Raw genomic sequence first — 13,258 nt, forward strand, 5'->3', positions numbered from 1 at the left:
GACTAATCATTCTCAACTGGGGAGGTAAAGTGACTCATAATTGCTGGTGTTGAACCTTAATAAAAGGTGCCCGTATATTTGAACTAATGCTGGATTGAAACCCAAAGGCAGTAATAAATTTCAAAACCCCACGGTGAATTACAGATCTTTGCTTCATTACATCCACAGTTGGATTCTGCCAGTATGTGTGCACTTTTGATTAAAACGAACAAGAAACGTAGCTATAAAAATATACAGGCTTAAAAAATGTGTAACAATTCCTTGTAGTAAAAAAAAAAAAAAAAATCTTTTATTGAGTGCCTTCCTATGATATATTTTTATGTATGATACAGTCTCACTTAGAAAAAAATTAAAACAAAAATATCAAAAAATTGAGTGTTTGTGGTGCATTAAGTAGCAAAAGCTGAATGAATCCGTATGCCAGTTGTAGCATCCTGCATCTGAGTTTCCAATAAAGCAAGTTCACATTACTGGATATGGTTTTTGCTCTTCCAAAACATTCGTGGTTTATCACCATTTTATGAACTCATGCTGCAGCAAAAGCCGTCTGATCTGAATAGCAAAAGAAACTTACTTTGAGTTAAGTCCTCATCTGCTGCTTAACTTTGAGCTAAACGGATTCATCTCTAGCCCTAGAATCTCTATGCAACTACCTTCTGTGTTTTTTATTAAGATGAGAATGTGCAGTCTTTTAAACCTGTACAATGAAAAGCTTCTGCTTGGATACTACCCCAGCAGCGAGGATGGATATGTGACTAGGTATTGCAGTTTAGAGTTGCATGAGGAAGAAGAAACGGGGGTCGGAGAGAAGGAGCAAATGTACATAGCGTGGTGGACCCAATAAACCCTGAGAACATTGTACTGAGCTGCAATTCCGCATCAAATGTCCAGTTATTTACCTACCTAGCTAGGAGAGCATCTGCAGAAGCAAGACTTGGACAGATGGCAAAAATCTTTAGGGCTTATTTAGTGTGCAGGTAAAAGTGATAAAAAAACTTCACAGATCTTAAATGTATATAAGTACAGCACGGACACAGAGCAGTAACAGAAACTGTAAGCACAAAGTATTAAACATATAATGATCAGTTTCTCTTTGAAAGAGATGAGCGGTGGGGTAGGTCTTTTTTTTTTTTTTTTTTTTTTTTTTTAATGTGGGTGACTAAATTATACCTTCAACAAAGCCTTGAACACCTTACTGGACATAAATTTCTTAACAGGCTGATACATCTTTTCTGAAGGCATAACTGGAAAACTTGTTCCACAAATTTTTATATAGATGGGAAAACTGACCTTGTTGAACAGTTCTGTTCAGTCATATTTGATAAATAACTTCATGCCTCAGTAACTTTGTTGACGCGCGTATAGGGTTGAAGTGCCCAGCAGGTGAAGTCAATGGAATTTTTTCATGCAAATACAATTCTTTATGCATACAAATGTTGGCAGGACCGACCCTAATTACCTATTTTTTAACTAGCTATGCAACAGTGTTAGAGAAAGTGCGATATAACCATCCTTATTTTTTTCTGAAGGTCAGTAACTGTCAGATTAGCATTTTAAAACTATTTTTTGTGGTGGTTGTTTTAATTTTATTAAAATACTAAAGTGCATGGAGAATAATTCCTCTGAATTTTTATGCAGGTATTGGAACCAAAGATGGAACAGCAGTAAAGGATAAAGACTTCAAGGGGAAACCTCAGAAACAGGTCCAGTTCAATCCCGGACAGGGTTCGGCCACCTGGCGAGTGAGGATATTTGCGGACAATGAATACGAGGCATCTGAAACATTCCAGATTGTTCTGTCTGATCCAGTTATGGCTGCCCTTGAGGTTCCAGCAATAGCAACGGTTGAAATTGTGGATCCTGGTGATGGTATATATCAGTTCTTATTCCCTTAGGATTTGTTATTAGGTGCAGTATTGTTCACTTGCAGGTCTTGTGAGTACCTGTATACCTCATCTGTCCTTGCTTTGTTGTGGTTCAGCCTTGTCTTAAAGCTTCACCTAGCTGAACAAGGAATTTGTATTTCTTATTAAACCTCTTCCCTGGCTAAATTTATACTCTGTATGTAAAGTCATACAGGTGTTCAGCCTTGGTTCCCCCTTTCTCTCATCATGTTTTTCTTCAGTATCTACGGTGTATATTCCTCAGCTGGAATATAGAGTAGAGGAAGATATAGGTGAACTGCAGATTCCTGTTAGAAGATCTGGAGATGTCAGTCAAGAACTCGTGGTTGTTTGTTCTACACACCAAGGTATGTTATCTATCTAGGTAACAGATTATTCAGTATAATATTCACATTTAAGTAAGTAAAAGAGTAAATGCAGTTGTTGTTGGTCAGCAAGTATTGCCAGTAACTTCAGTAGCTGGAACAAGTGATTTTTGCAGCCAACTTATGTGTGTCTGGTTCTCTGTTTAAAGAGTGTTTTAAAGCCCAAAATATAAGAATAAAAATATAAGAATATTAGAAAATATTAGATATTGTAGAAATGCTAGATGTTACAGAATATATCAGATAACTCTTAAAACTAAAATGTACATTCAAAAATAGATTTAATAAAGATAAGGAAATGGGCACTTATAAACGAAACCAGGCTTAAGATAGAGGTTAGCATTTATCCTAAGCAGTGAAATATGAATGTTTTGATTAAAAAAAACTGGGTTTTGTGTAGAAGTCTTCTATCAGCTGGTCATAGCTTGAGATACCATCATTCTGTATGCTTCATGGGCAGAGAAAATGGGGGATCATCCTCAGTTCTGTGACTTATTTAAACTTCTGGTTCAGAAAAATCCTTTTAGCGTCTTTTGTTTCTATTTTACCCTTACCTGTAAGAGTCAGCCTGAGTGGCTGTTAGGAATCTTCAAACGACCTCTGAATGCCTGACACACTGTTCCTTCACCAGTGACTTATAAGGGCTTAACAGAATTTCCCCCTCTTTTGTTGTGTATTGAGGCACAGAAAATCTTACCGAGTTACTTAAGGCTTTTTGTCCTTGTAGGCTGTCAGCCTGTTTGGCCTTAATAACGCTAGCTGTTTACCCAAACGCACAATTGCTGTAATTGTTGTCGTGATCTGTGTTTTTCACAAACATGCTGCAGTAAAATAATTTTTCTCAAAGTTTTAAACCTGATGAGCATGGTAAACATGATGCTGGCTCTCGTTTAATCTTTCTCAGCCTGCTTAATAGGTGTCTGACACATTACTAACCCCTGTCCGCAGTATAGGAAGGTAATCGATGCATGTTGTGTGTACTTACGACCGTTGAAAATCAGGCCACCTAACGTACTCAGAATTATGTGGGTTAGAAGGGACCTTGAGAGGTCTCCACTTAGATCTGCTCCTCAAAGCAGAGGCAGCTGTGAGGTGGGACAGGGCTGCTCAGGCTTTTGTCCCCTGAAAATCCCTGCGGACCCAGGGCAGGCCACTGAGGAAACCCACTTTTAACTGGCTTTCAGGAGGAGTATGAACTATTAACCACCACCCTTTGATCCTGGTGATCTAGCCAGTTTTCACCCATCTAGCAGTCCACCCAACCAGATAGTAACATCCCAGTTGGCTACAAGGATGCCAGTAGTGCAAATCCACGATAGTTCTTTGTTTCCTACTGCACATAAGCCTTACTTTTTTCGAACAAGTATTTCACACAAATAAACGCAGCAGAAGTAAGAAGGAGGGATTGTTTTTTTCCCCACCTTCTAAGAATCACACAATGAGGTAAACGTGAAATTCAAATTCACATTCATTTCTTCAGGAAGGGTACTCATCCTAAAGCCCCAGTGACTTTCATAGGCATTCTGATCCATGAAAGAAGAGCGTGTAGAAGTGAAAAGGGAAAACATCTTGCCATTTTTCAGTGCAAATGTTATGAAATGTGATCACTTGTGTGTGATGTTAAATCGTGTGTGACTCCATGTCCTCATCTTTCAACAGCAAAACCTATTTGGGGGTTTTGCCCATTGCCTCTCCTAACTGCTCTTGCACTCTTTTCTTCGTCCCTCACAAAATTGCTTTTTATTGTGACTGTTCAACTGCTGATGGGGCTGTGCTCTACATAATTCGTATCAAAGCATATTTTTGAGAGTGTTTTTTTTTTCTTTAATGAGTTGACTCGCTTCTCACCTGATTGAAGTGCAGCCCCACAAAGAAGCTGAGTCAGGGTAACTGGAGCTAATAGTGCACTGGGAGCAGGAATGGTTTCATGAGGGTGCTAGGTGATAATAAGAGCCCTCTGAGCCACTTTGCTACTAGAGAAGTTGTAATTATAAATAGGAAGAATTTCTTGTGTTTAACTTGTTACCAAAGCACATTTATTAGCCAGTTTCAGCATAAAACACTTTTTCTGTGTTTATTTCATTTAAAGGGCTGTTGTTCTTCTGCTGCTTTAAAGTCCTGGGTCCCTGTAATTAATTTTTTTTACCCTCTCTCCTCATAGGTTCTGCTACTGGCACAGTACCGTCCACTGTCTTGTCTTACTCTGACTACATCTCGCGTTCTGAAGATCATAGCAGCATTGTTCATTTTAATAAGGATGAGACTGAGAAAACATGTCGTATTGTCATTATTGATGACTCTCTCTATGAGGAAGATGAGACCTTCAGTATTTCTCTGAGCATGCCAGTGGGTGGCCAAATTGGCACTGAATTCCCAAGCACTAAAGTAACAATCTTGGCTGACAGAGATGATGGTGAGTATGAAGAAGCAATTTTGTTTTGCTGGGACTTTTCTCTTTGGACGTTTTACTGATTAAAAAATCTCTTCCGCTGTGTTTTTGGTTTTTAAACAGCTGAAAACATGGGTCTAGGAATTGCTTACTCAGTAGAAAAACTGTCAGAACAGACATGAACTGTGTTTAAGATACAGTGTAAATATGTATTGTGCACTTCGGCTTACGCTGTTTTGTTATTGCAGTAGGAGTTGAGGATTCGATTTTATTTTCTTTACTGGCACAGGACTAGATGGCTGTTTTATTACTCTGAAGTAGATCTGTGAGGATTAGATTTACTGTTACTGCAGCAGAGTCTGTGATTACAGTAGTTTACACAGGTATAGGATTAGTTTTGTAACAATATTATAGATGAAAAAAATTGTATACTATCAGATAAAGCTAAAGAGTAGAAATCGTTAATAGAGGCTAATTTGCATGCACAGTATTTCCCAGTGGATCAAGATTAGTGCACTTTTAAGGTAGAAATGCAAGTCTTCCTGTTTTATTATAAAATTAGAGACACAGAATTCAATTCAAAAATTGATACTATTAGACAGAAGCAGAAGAAAAGCCATGTACTTTATTGTCATACTTCTGTTTGTTCTTTTAGTCTCTATCTAAATCTTTCTTGCTAATCCAGTCTTGTGAATATAATTGCACTAAGTAAAGCAGGAGTTTTGTACTGTGATTAGACAAATCCATGATACACAATAGTGGTCGGGTTCAGTATTTAAGCTATACTGAGCTGATTCTTTGGAGCTTTTGATTACCTTCATAAATAATGAGAATTTGGGGGCTGATTTCTGTGCCCTGTAATAAAAAAGTAATTTTCACTCTGTTATATGAAGAAAAGTAAGAAGCTAAAGATCCAGGAGAATATTTCTGTTAGCTACTGTTTATTTCTACCCTTTTGTATGTCCTGCAGAAGTCAACTAGTCAAAACAGACAGTCAAATTGAAGAGGGGAAAAATGTTGTTTTCTGAAATGGAACATGAATGGGCCAAAATAATCACTGGTGTAATTCCTCTGAGGCCAAAGGATTTACATACATCTCATTACATGAGAATGAAGTTAATAAGAGTGTCGCAGTCTTTAGCTTGATGAGATCTGTCAAAAGGCTTCTTGATTCTTTTCAGAGTATAGGAAGGGGAAAATAATGCAGAATTAGCCACTTAAGGAAAGAGTTGTTTTCTTTACCAGACACAATGATCAGATTTTTATTTTCATGGAAAACAAAATTATTTATTATCAGCAGATCAAAACTGGTTCTATGCAGTTTTTAATAGATAGAAAATTATTTTATATAAAGCTAAATTACTATATAGATAATTATTTTATATTAATTGACAGAAAATTATCATGCTTCTACTTTTCAATACAACTTTGATAGGTCATCATATATTCACTTTCTTTCTTTGTTACAAAGCTTTCTTTCTAAGAGAACCACCTGGCAAAATACTTAACAACCTATCATCAGATAAATTCAGAGTAGTTCTGTACTCAGGCTATGTCATATGGGAAGGTAGCCAGGGCTTAAGCTCAATTTGTTAAAGAGTGTGCTCTGAAATGAAAAGTCTCTGAAGAATACGTCACTTTGTAAGGCTATTTCATTTTGAATAAAGAGACAGGAAACAGGCTGCCACTCTATTTTGATCTGACCTGGAAGGAGCCTGCTGGCATTGGATTGATTGATAAGAAACTGGACAGCCTTCTTTCTCAAATGTGTAAAATTTGAGTTTCAAAGAGTAGAGTTTCACCAGTTTTGTTTTTCTGCAGAATGATACCTTGATCCACCAAACACTTCTAATAGTTATACAGTATTGTAAGTGTATATGCAGTGGATAAGTATATATACTTACCCCTCCTACAGTGGGTAGTCCTACTGTCCATTGAAGTGAAAAATGAGATTTCATAGCCATATGTCTGGTTGTGTCGTGAAAGATGAATGCTTTGGTGTTTTTGTTAATACTGGGAAAAATGGGTTGTTAAAACAGATAAGATTTCCCATTGTAAAGTGCAATATGCTAACAGCTGAAGTATGCAGACCAAACTTGGAATCATTGATAGGCTCAGCAAAGGAATAAGGCAATAGTAAGCTTGAAAGTGCCTCTTTCCAACTGGAAAAAAAGCTAAGCACAGCTTTGATATGGGATGTGACTGTATTCGCACAATCCTTTGGTCAAGTTAGTCATGATGGGGTGCGCTGTGATGCCTCTAGCAACAAGGACCAGAGAACCCTGCAAGAAGAAAAAGAAAGAAGTTGAGAGACAAAGACTTTAACATATGTATCAACAGAATTATTTGCAGCATTAAGGGATAATAGTAATCCTGTGTTAGCCAGCCCTGGAAAAAGAAAAGGAAAATGCAAAATTTTAGTATTAAGATCTGATAGTGTTCCGAAACTACTTGTATGTGTAAGTGGCCATACACAGCACAAATTAATGATGATTCAGGCCGTGATTAGCTTTAATATAAATGAATCTGGAACATAGTACACGGTTTTTGCATTTGTGGGCTTTTTTTGTATTACAAATTTTTACAGAAATGTCCGTAATATTGGCACCACTTCCAGAATTTTACAGTTTTATGAACTGCTTAACGGTTCAAGTAGAAAGTAGGTAACCTTGCAGCAAAGTACTAGGTGTAGTCCTTCATGTGTAATGGCAAGCTCTGAGGTCTGAACCCCTTTATTTGTAAGTGCAGATGGTAAAAATATAGCTGGGATTGAGTAGAGGGCAATATAGCAGATAAGCTTGAACAATTACATCATAAGTGCTTAAATACCTACAGAGGTGTTAGAGTACATCAGTGCAGTCAATGGAGTTTTAGTCGATAGCAAGATAAGGCCTTTTGACAGTGTAGAGAGGTGTGCAGCAATGACCACATACAGATATATGCAGTATGAATGTGTTCCTTGCTATAGCAAGCAACACAGGAAATATTCCTCACACTTTTTCTGAATAAAAGTAATATGGGAATGATTACTTTGCTCTTCTGTTCACCCACGATGAGATTCTGTGAACACTCCCTGGCATACATACAAAAGCAAATACCTTGTGCTAATTTTATGCACAGCATTCCATGTTTCACAATGATCAAATACAAAGAGAGCAGGTTATTGCTTGGTATTAGTGTCAGTATTGCCTAACATTAGTAAGATTTGAAGCAACAAATACATTTCTTGTCAACAATTTTAAAAAAAGAAGACATTTTGGAGAGAAAAGGTGTGAGTTTCTTAGGCCAAAGAAAGCTGTACGTAAATGCCACAACTTTAATGTCAGTCATTTCGGTGCTGCCACATGTCAGTGAAAGTTGAAGAATTAGTTATATTAAGTGATCTGAAATGTTTTCACTCGCATTAAAGATTACAGCAAGAAGGAAAGCCCCTTAAAGTGTCATCAAGGAAAGCAGTCAAGTATGTTGTCAGAGCTTCTGTTAGTGAAATTACTGCTGTTTAAATATTTATACAGAGTGGTTCACAAAGTGTATAGCATATTTCAGAAAAAAAACATTCTATCAGTAAAGATAATGTCACCATAAGGTGACATAAATATAAGGCATTCAAACATTATTAAATTCTCTTAGTCACTATTCCCATTTTGAAAGTCTGATACCAGAGCACAGGCAGGAATGGAAATGATTTTTGTCTTGCTGGCTGTTCTGTTGGGATGTGTCATGAGAGCTTCATAAAACTTGTGAGATCACTGGTATCCACGGTGCTATGTGTGTGTGAGGATGGAGAAGAAAGCAGTTTCTTGGTTTTATTGTTTTAGGGTTTGAGGTTTCTTACATATATTCTGCTTGGGTCTCCCTCTCTGAAGGGCCCTACCTTGCTGCATTTTTAAATAAATGGTTCTGTATAATGGCCTTATCCTGGAAAATAAAGCACACATTACAGTGACTTTTTTCTGTGAAATGGATGAAAATTTTCCATATTAGTTCTGTACATGGGCCTGTTTTCATCTCTCAGATTACAACTGTAGAAACTTGTCCCTATTTAGCATCTGAAGGATTCAAATTTCCACCATCTCTGCTCAGATGTGATAGGGTTTGTGCATTATGTGGAGGAAGGCATTGATCAAAGCTTGAAGTACAGTATGAGAGGCATATGCCCAGGGATTCCTTAAAGAGAAAACAGACTTTATAAAGAAGACAGTCCTAAAATTTTGTTGTCAATGTCATAAGGAGAGGCCTGCCACAGACTGCCTCAAATGAAGATCCATAGCTCCTCACAGAGTCATGTTACATGTGCATAAAAACCAGAAATAACTCATTATTAGGTCTCAAGAGTCTTCAGAGTCACTAGTTTCATATAGCTTAGTGCATGAAAAAGTTTAAAACTTAAGTATCTCTAATTATTACTCCACATTCTCATAGCATCATAGTAACATTTAAATAAAGGAAAGTGTTAGTTCAAGAATTAAAAAGAAAAAGAAACAGCAAGTTAATAGTCAAGACATAATGCCTGTCCTTTGATCTAGAGTCTCTCCAAGCCAGAGAACAATGCAGGTTTTGTAGCAGACCCTTGATCCTAAACCAGTAAGCTCCGAGTTGTGTGCCGTTTTCCTGTAATGTGGGCGCTTGGGAGCACGCTGTCCGTGTCTAGCTGAACAAAGGGTCCGGTTGTTCAGTAAATGGCTTTGAAGAAATAAGTGCAAACAGCTCGTGGTTTTCTAAGCAAGTGGAAATCCACATTAGCTCTTTGCTCGTGTGTTTAAGTGGCATCACAGGTAGAATGGATTTCAGCACCACAGCTTTAAAACAAACGAACAAACAGAAAATTGGCTGGCCTTCCAGGCCAAACTAACATTTAGAGCTATTATTTTATGAAGGAAAATGGATTTTAAATTAATAGTTTATGGAATGTCATGATTGATATTGCTGTTGTTTGATGAAGATTACCAGTTAGCTCAGACGCTGTTCTGCTTTCTTAGTTAAATGTTCGGTAATTAATGTAATGATTTCTTCACTGACCATCCTAAAAGGGAAAGAAGTGTATAAATACATGAATGACCGCCACTTTTAAAACTGCATTTCTTTTTTTCCTTTTTTTTTTTTTTTTTTTTTGACTTGGTGTGTCAGCTTTTGAAATCCTAAATAAGGTATGTGTCTTTAAAATACATTGGCTTGGTAGAATGTAAAGGGTACTGAGGTTATCTTTGCGCTCCATAGTAAGAATGGATTGTGTTTCAGAGACAAGTGATTAATTCACTGTACTACTTGAGTCACAACTGTCATCTTCCTTGAGGGCTGGACCTGTATGTTTAATAGCCCATTGACTGATGTTTATTATCCCTACTCTTTTTGGGAGAGTAGGAGTATCTAGATTGGACATTCAGAAACTCTGAAGACACATAAAATGCTGTTGAATATTTCACTGGTCACAGTATCCAAGGAATGATTCTCTCTCGTTGTACTATATTTGTATGGGAAGCATGTTCATCTGAAAGATTAAAAAAAAGGAATTATAGAGATACCTTTGGGTTTTTATCTTATTTTTTTCTGCTTGTGTTGGAAATGAACAAAAGTATTTGCTTACTCAGTATTTTTCATTGATAATACAATAAGATAGAGAAACTTTGGATCATTGCAGCAAGCATTTCAAGTTCTCTCAGCAGGAGAATTATAAACAGCTTAGCACAATTTAAGATGACAAATTACCATGAGTATAATAGAAATGGGAAAGATTACTGTAATAAGAATAATATGACTGATTATTGCATTTTCTTAAGCCATATTTCAAAAAAAAAAAGCTTGTTATCAAAAGGAGCAGCACTGACATCTGAAGTTACAATGTTACAGTCCATATAGTTGTAGACACTGTATGCACTTTCAAGGGGGGGAAAAGTTACTCTCCCAATTAAGGAGGCTGGTATTTAAAGGCCAGTTCAAGACAGTTATCATGGACTGCAATAAGCTGAACTGCCTGATCTCTTAAAACTTTAAAAGAATTTACAACCTGTACTTGAAAATCCATTAAGCTGTGCCTAAGGGAAATTGATGGACTTTTGATATTTGAAAGCAGATTCCTGTGTAGAGAAAACTAACCAGTCTAATTTTTCAACTAAATCTAGAATCTTGGACAGTTCTTTCAGAGGGCAAGAAGGAATGGGAAAGAATAGATGATATTATATTAGAAATATTTTTTTAAATTTTTTAAAAATATAAAGAATAGTTTTCTTTTAATTACAAAGATTCTTGATTACTCTTGCCAGAGTAAATACTTCACAGTGATCATCTTCATGAAATGTAGCCAAAATTGTAACAGTTCTTGTCAAGTTGTATTTTTCCACTCTTGGTGGGGGACCCCGATGATTTTTCTGCCCACTCAGTTGAAGTAGGATCCTGGTCCCAGTGACACCGATAGAACGTGGAGTGTTGCCATTGCCCTGTGAAGAATTACTCTTTCTGTGCTTTACACAAGTTGGTTAACAACTTATGGGACATCATTAGTCACTCGATAATCCATTAGCTGTGACAAAAAGGTGTGTAAGTTTGGATATTTAGACTCCTACTCTTCTCCCCACCATGTGGGGAAGACTTCAATAGTAAAAGCTGCATAGCTGGTGGGAAGAGAATGTGATCATCTTCAAACTCTTACCTGTCACGGCAGGGGGAAAAATGCCAAAACTGGGGAATAACTGATCATTAAAATTGCTGATTGGAGGGGTGGGAGGAGGATGGGGAGAAAAATTTGTGTTGGGGTACTGTTTTAGGCAAAGCACAACGTTCTTTGAAAACAGCTTGAAGTATTTAATTGACATAAAATGAGACATTCAGTTTGACTTTCAGTCATTATACCCTTTTGCTTAAAACACAAAAATACTTCAAGAATTGAAAAAGAATTTTTCAAGAAGAAAGCCAACACCTTCAATCTCCCAAAGGTTGCGATTTTTAGCTAGAAGTCAGTCCTGTAGTCCGGATGAATAGATCTGTCCCTCAAAAAAACACATTTTCAGAGCTTTGTGTTTTGTTAAACTATTTAACCCATCATCAAGTGTCTGGTTTCATTCTCTAATCCTTCTCTTGAGGAAGCTTTGCTTTGTCAGACATGCTGCTGGGCTGACTAAGGAAGGAAATGTTTTAGCCCGGTTAAAGGTAATCTATCAAAAGGTTGAAAATAAATATTAATGCAGTCCTGCTTGGAAGACTTGTACTTTCCTTAATACTGTGTGCTGAAGACCTCATCTGCTTCTGCAGCAAGTCTTTGTGATTATCAGGGTTTGCTCTGATGGTAAAGTAACGCGAAGGTTCGCGGTTCAGTGGCTCAAGAAAATTGCAGTGAATATCCAAAGGTGCCTGCAAGCTGGAGTGGCAATGTTTACATAGGTATGTGCCAGATGGTGTTCTGATGTTTTTATATATACATGGAGGAAGCAGGTAGTGCCTCTAGGCAAACGTAAAATTCTCAATTAGCTGAGCAGTGCTGTCTGTCCCTGTTGAGAAAAGAACTTAGCTAGATGTTCTCTCCATTTGCAAAAGAACATTTACTTAGGTGTGGGGAGGCGAGATCCAGAATGTAGAAAATTGTTACTAGGATGAGGCACTTTTATTATTGAGTTGCTTCACATTATGTAGAAAAGCCTGTGTATTTTTCTGTGCTCTACTTGGCACATTGAGTCATTTGAAACTGTCTGTCCCTTCTGTAAAACTGGCTTTAAGCTCAGTAACAAACTGAGCTCTGGAAAACACCAGGTAGCCAAAAATTAAAAACTCTTTATGGACCATAGTGTTTTACTCTAAGCTTCCATTTCCCCAGCTGTAGGAGACAACAATCACGTCTTCTAAAGCTTTTCAGAGTTCTTTGAATTTCCCCAAGAGGTACAATAGAAATGCAGCATATTAGATGAGCGCCAGGCTTTGTGCAACTGCGTGGTTCTACTAAAGAAGATACTGGCTATTGTGCTAAAATAATGTTTCTGTGGTATTGGAGAGATTGTCTACATTGTGTTAATACAGATTAGCAGTAATATGCAACACAGGAAAAATGTGTCAGACTCTATTAATACTGATAGCAAGATAAAGCCTACTATTGTTTAGGTGACAAAAGTAAAGGAGGCCATGTATTGAATTTACCAGATTCTATCCATTACTATGTAAAAGCAGCAGGTATAACGTGTCTCCAGTGTGTGCTTCTTCATTCTTCTTGATGGGTAATCAGAAAGGCGGCTAAATTGGCGCTAGTTTGAGACAGTCTTGTGATGTTTGATCTCTTATGCTAAACAGCAGAGTCTGCTTAAACCCAATTTAATATTGACCTTTTCCATGACCTGGATTGTGCAACTTTTTGTGTTCCCTATGAATAACTAAAGTCAGTTTACCACACTGAAGAGAAAAACCAGCTTGTAACCCTTTAATCTGCCACATCCCTGTCAAATGTTTGTTTTGAAAACAATTTAAAACAAAAAAAAAGTCTAAACTCTTGAAATCCTGCAAACTGCCTTGGTCTTTTAGGGAGGGGGGAAGGTGTATTTAGGTATATATTTCCTTCAATAGTAAATTTCAAAAAAAGTTTCTGCTTTGGTTTGCATAACAAAAATATAATGGAAGAACTA

At 37.1% G+C, this 13,258-nt stretch overlaps 1 protein-coding gene across 1 annotated transcript in view; it reads left to right on the forward strand.

Moving 5' to 3' along the window:
* Positions 1-13,258, forward strand: part of FREM3 (FRAS1 related extracellular matrix 3) — a 72,445-nt gene that overhangs the window by 34,772 nt on the left and 24,415 nt on the right. Inside the window, exons 4-6 of the mRNA XM_087737871.1 lie at positions 1,639-1,869; positions 2,126-2,251; positions 4,431-4,682. Of these exons, the coding sequence (XP_087593997.1) occupies positions 1,639-1,869; positions 2,126-2,251; positions 4,431-4,682 (609 nt within the window). The remainder of the gene's footprint in view (positions 1-1,638; positions 1,870-2,125; positions 2,252-4,430; positions 4,683-13,258) is intronic.

The sequence above is a fragment of the Nipponia nippon genome, unplaced genomic scaffold, assembly GCF_047370975.1.
Source record: "Nipponia nippon isolate SJK-2023a ecotype South Korea unplaced genomic scaffold, ASM4737097v1 scaffold_6, whole genome shotgun sequence".
Taxonomy (NCBI): domain Eukaryota; kingdom Metazoa; phylum Chordata; class Aves; order Pelecaniformes; family Threskiornithidae; genus Nipponia; species Nipponia nippon.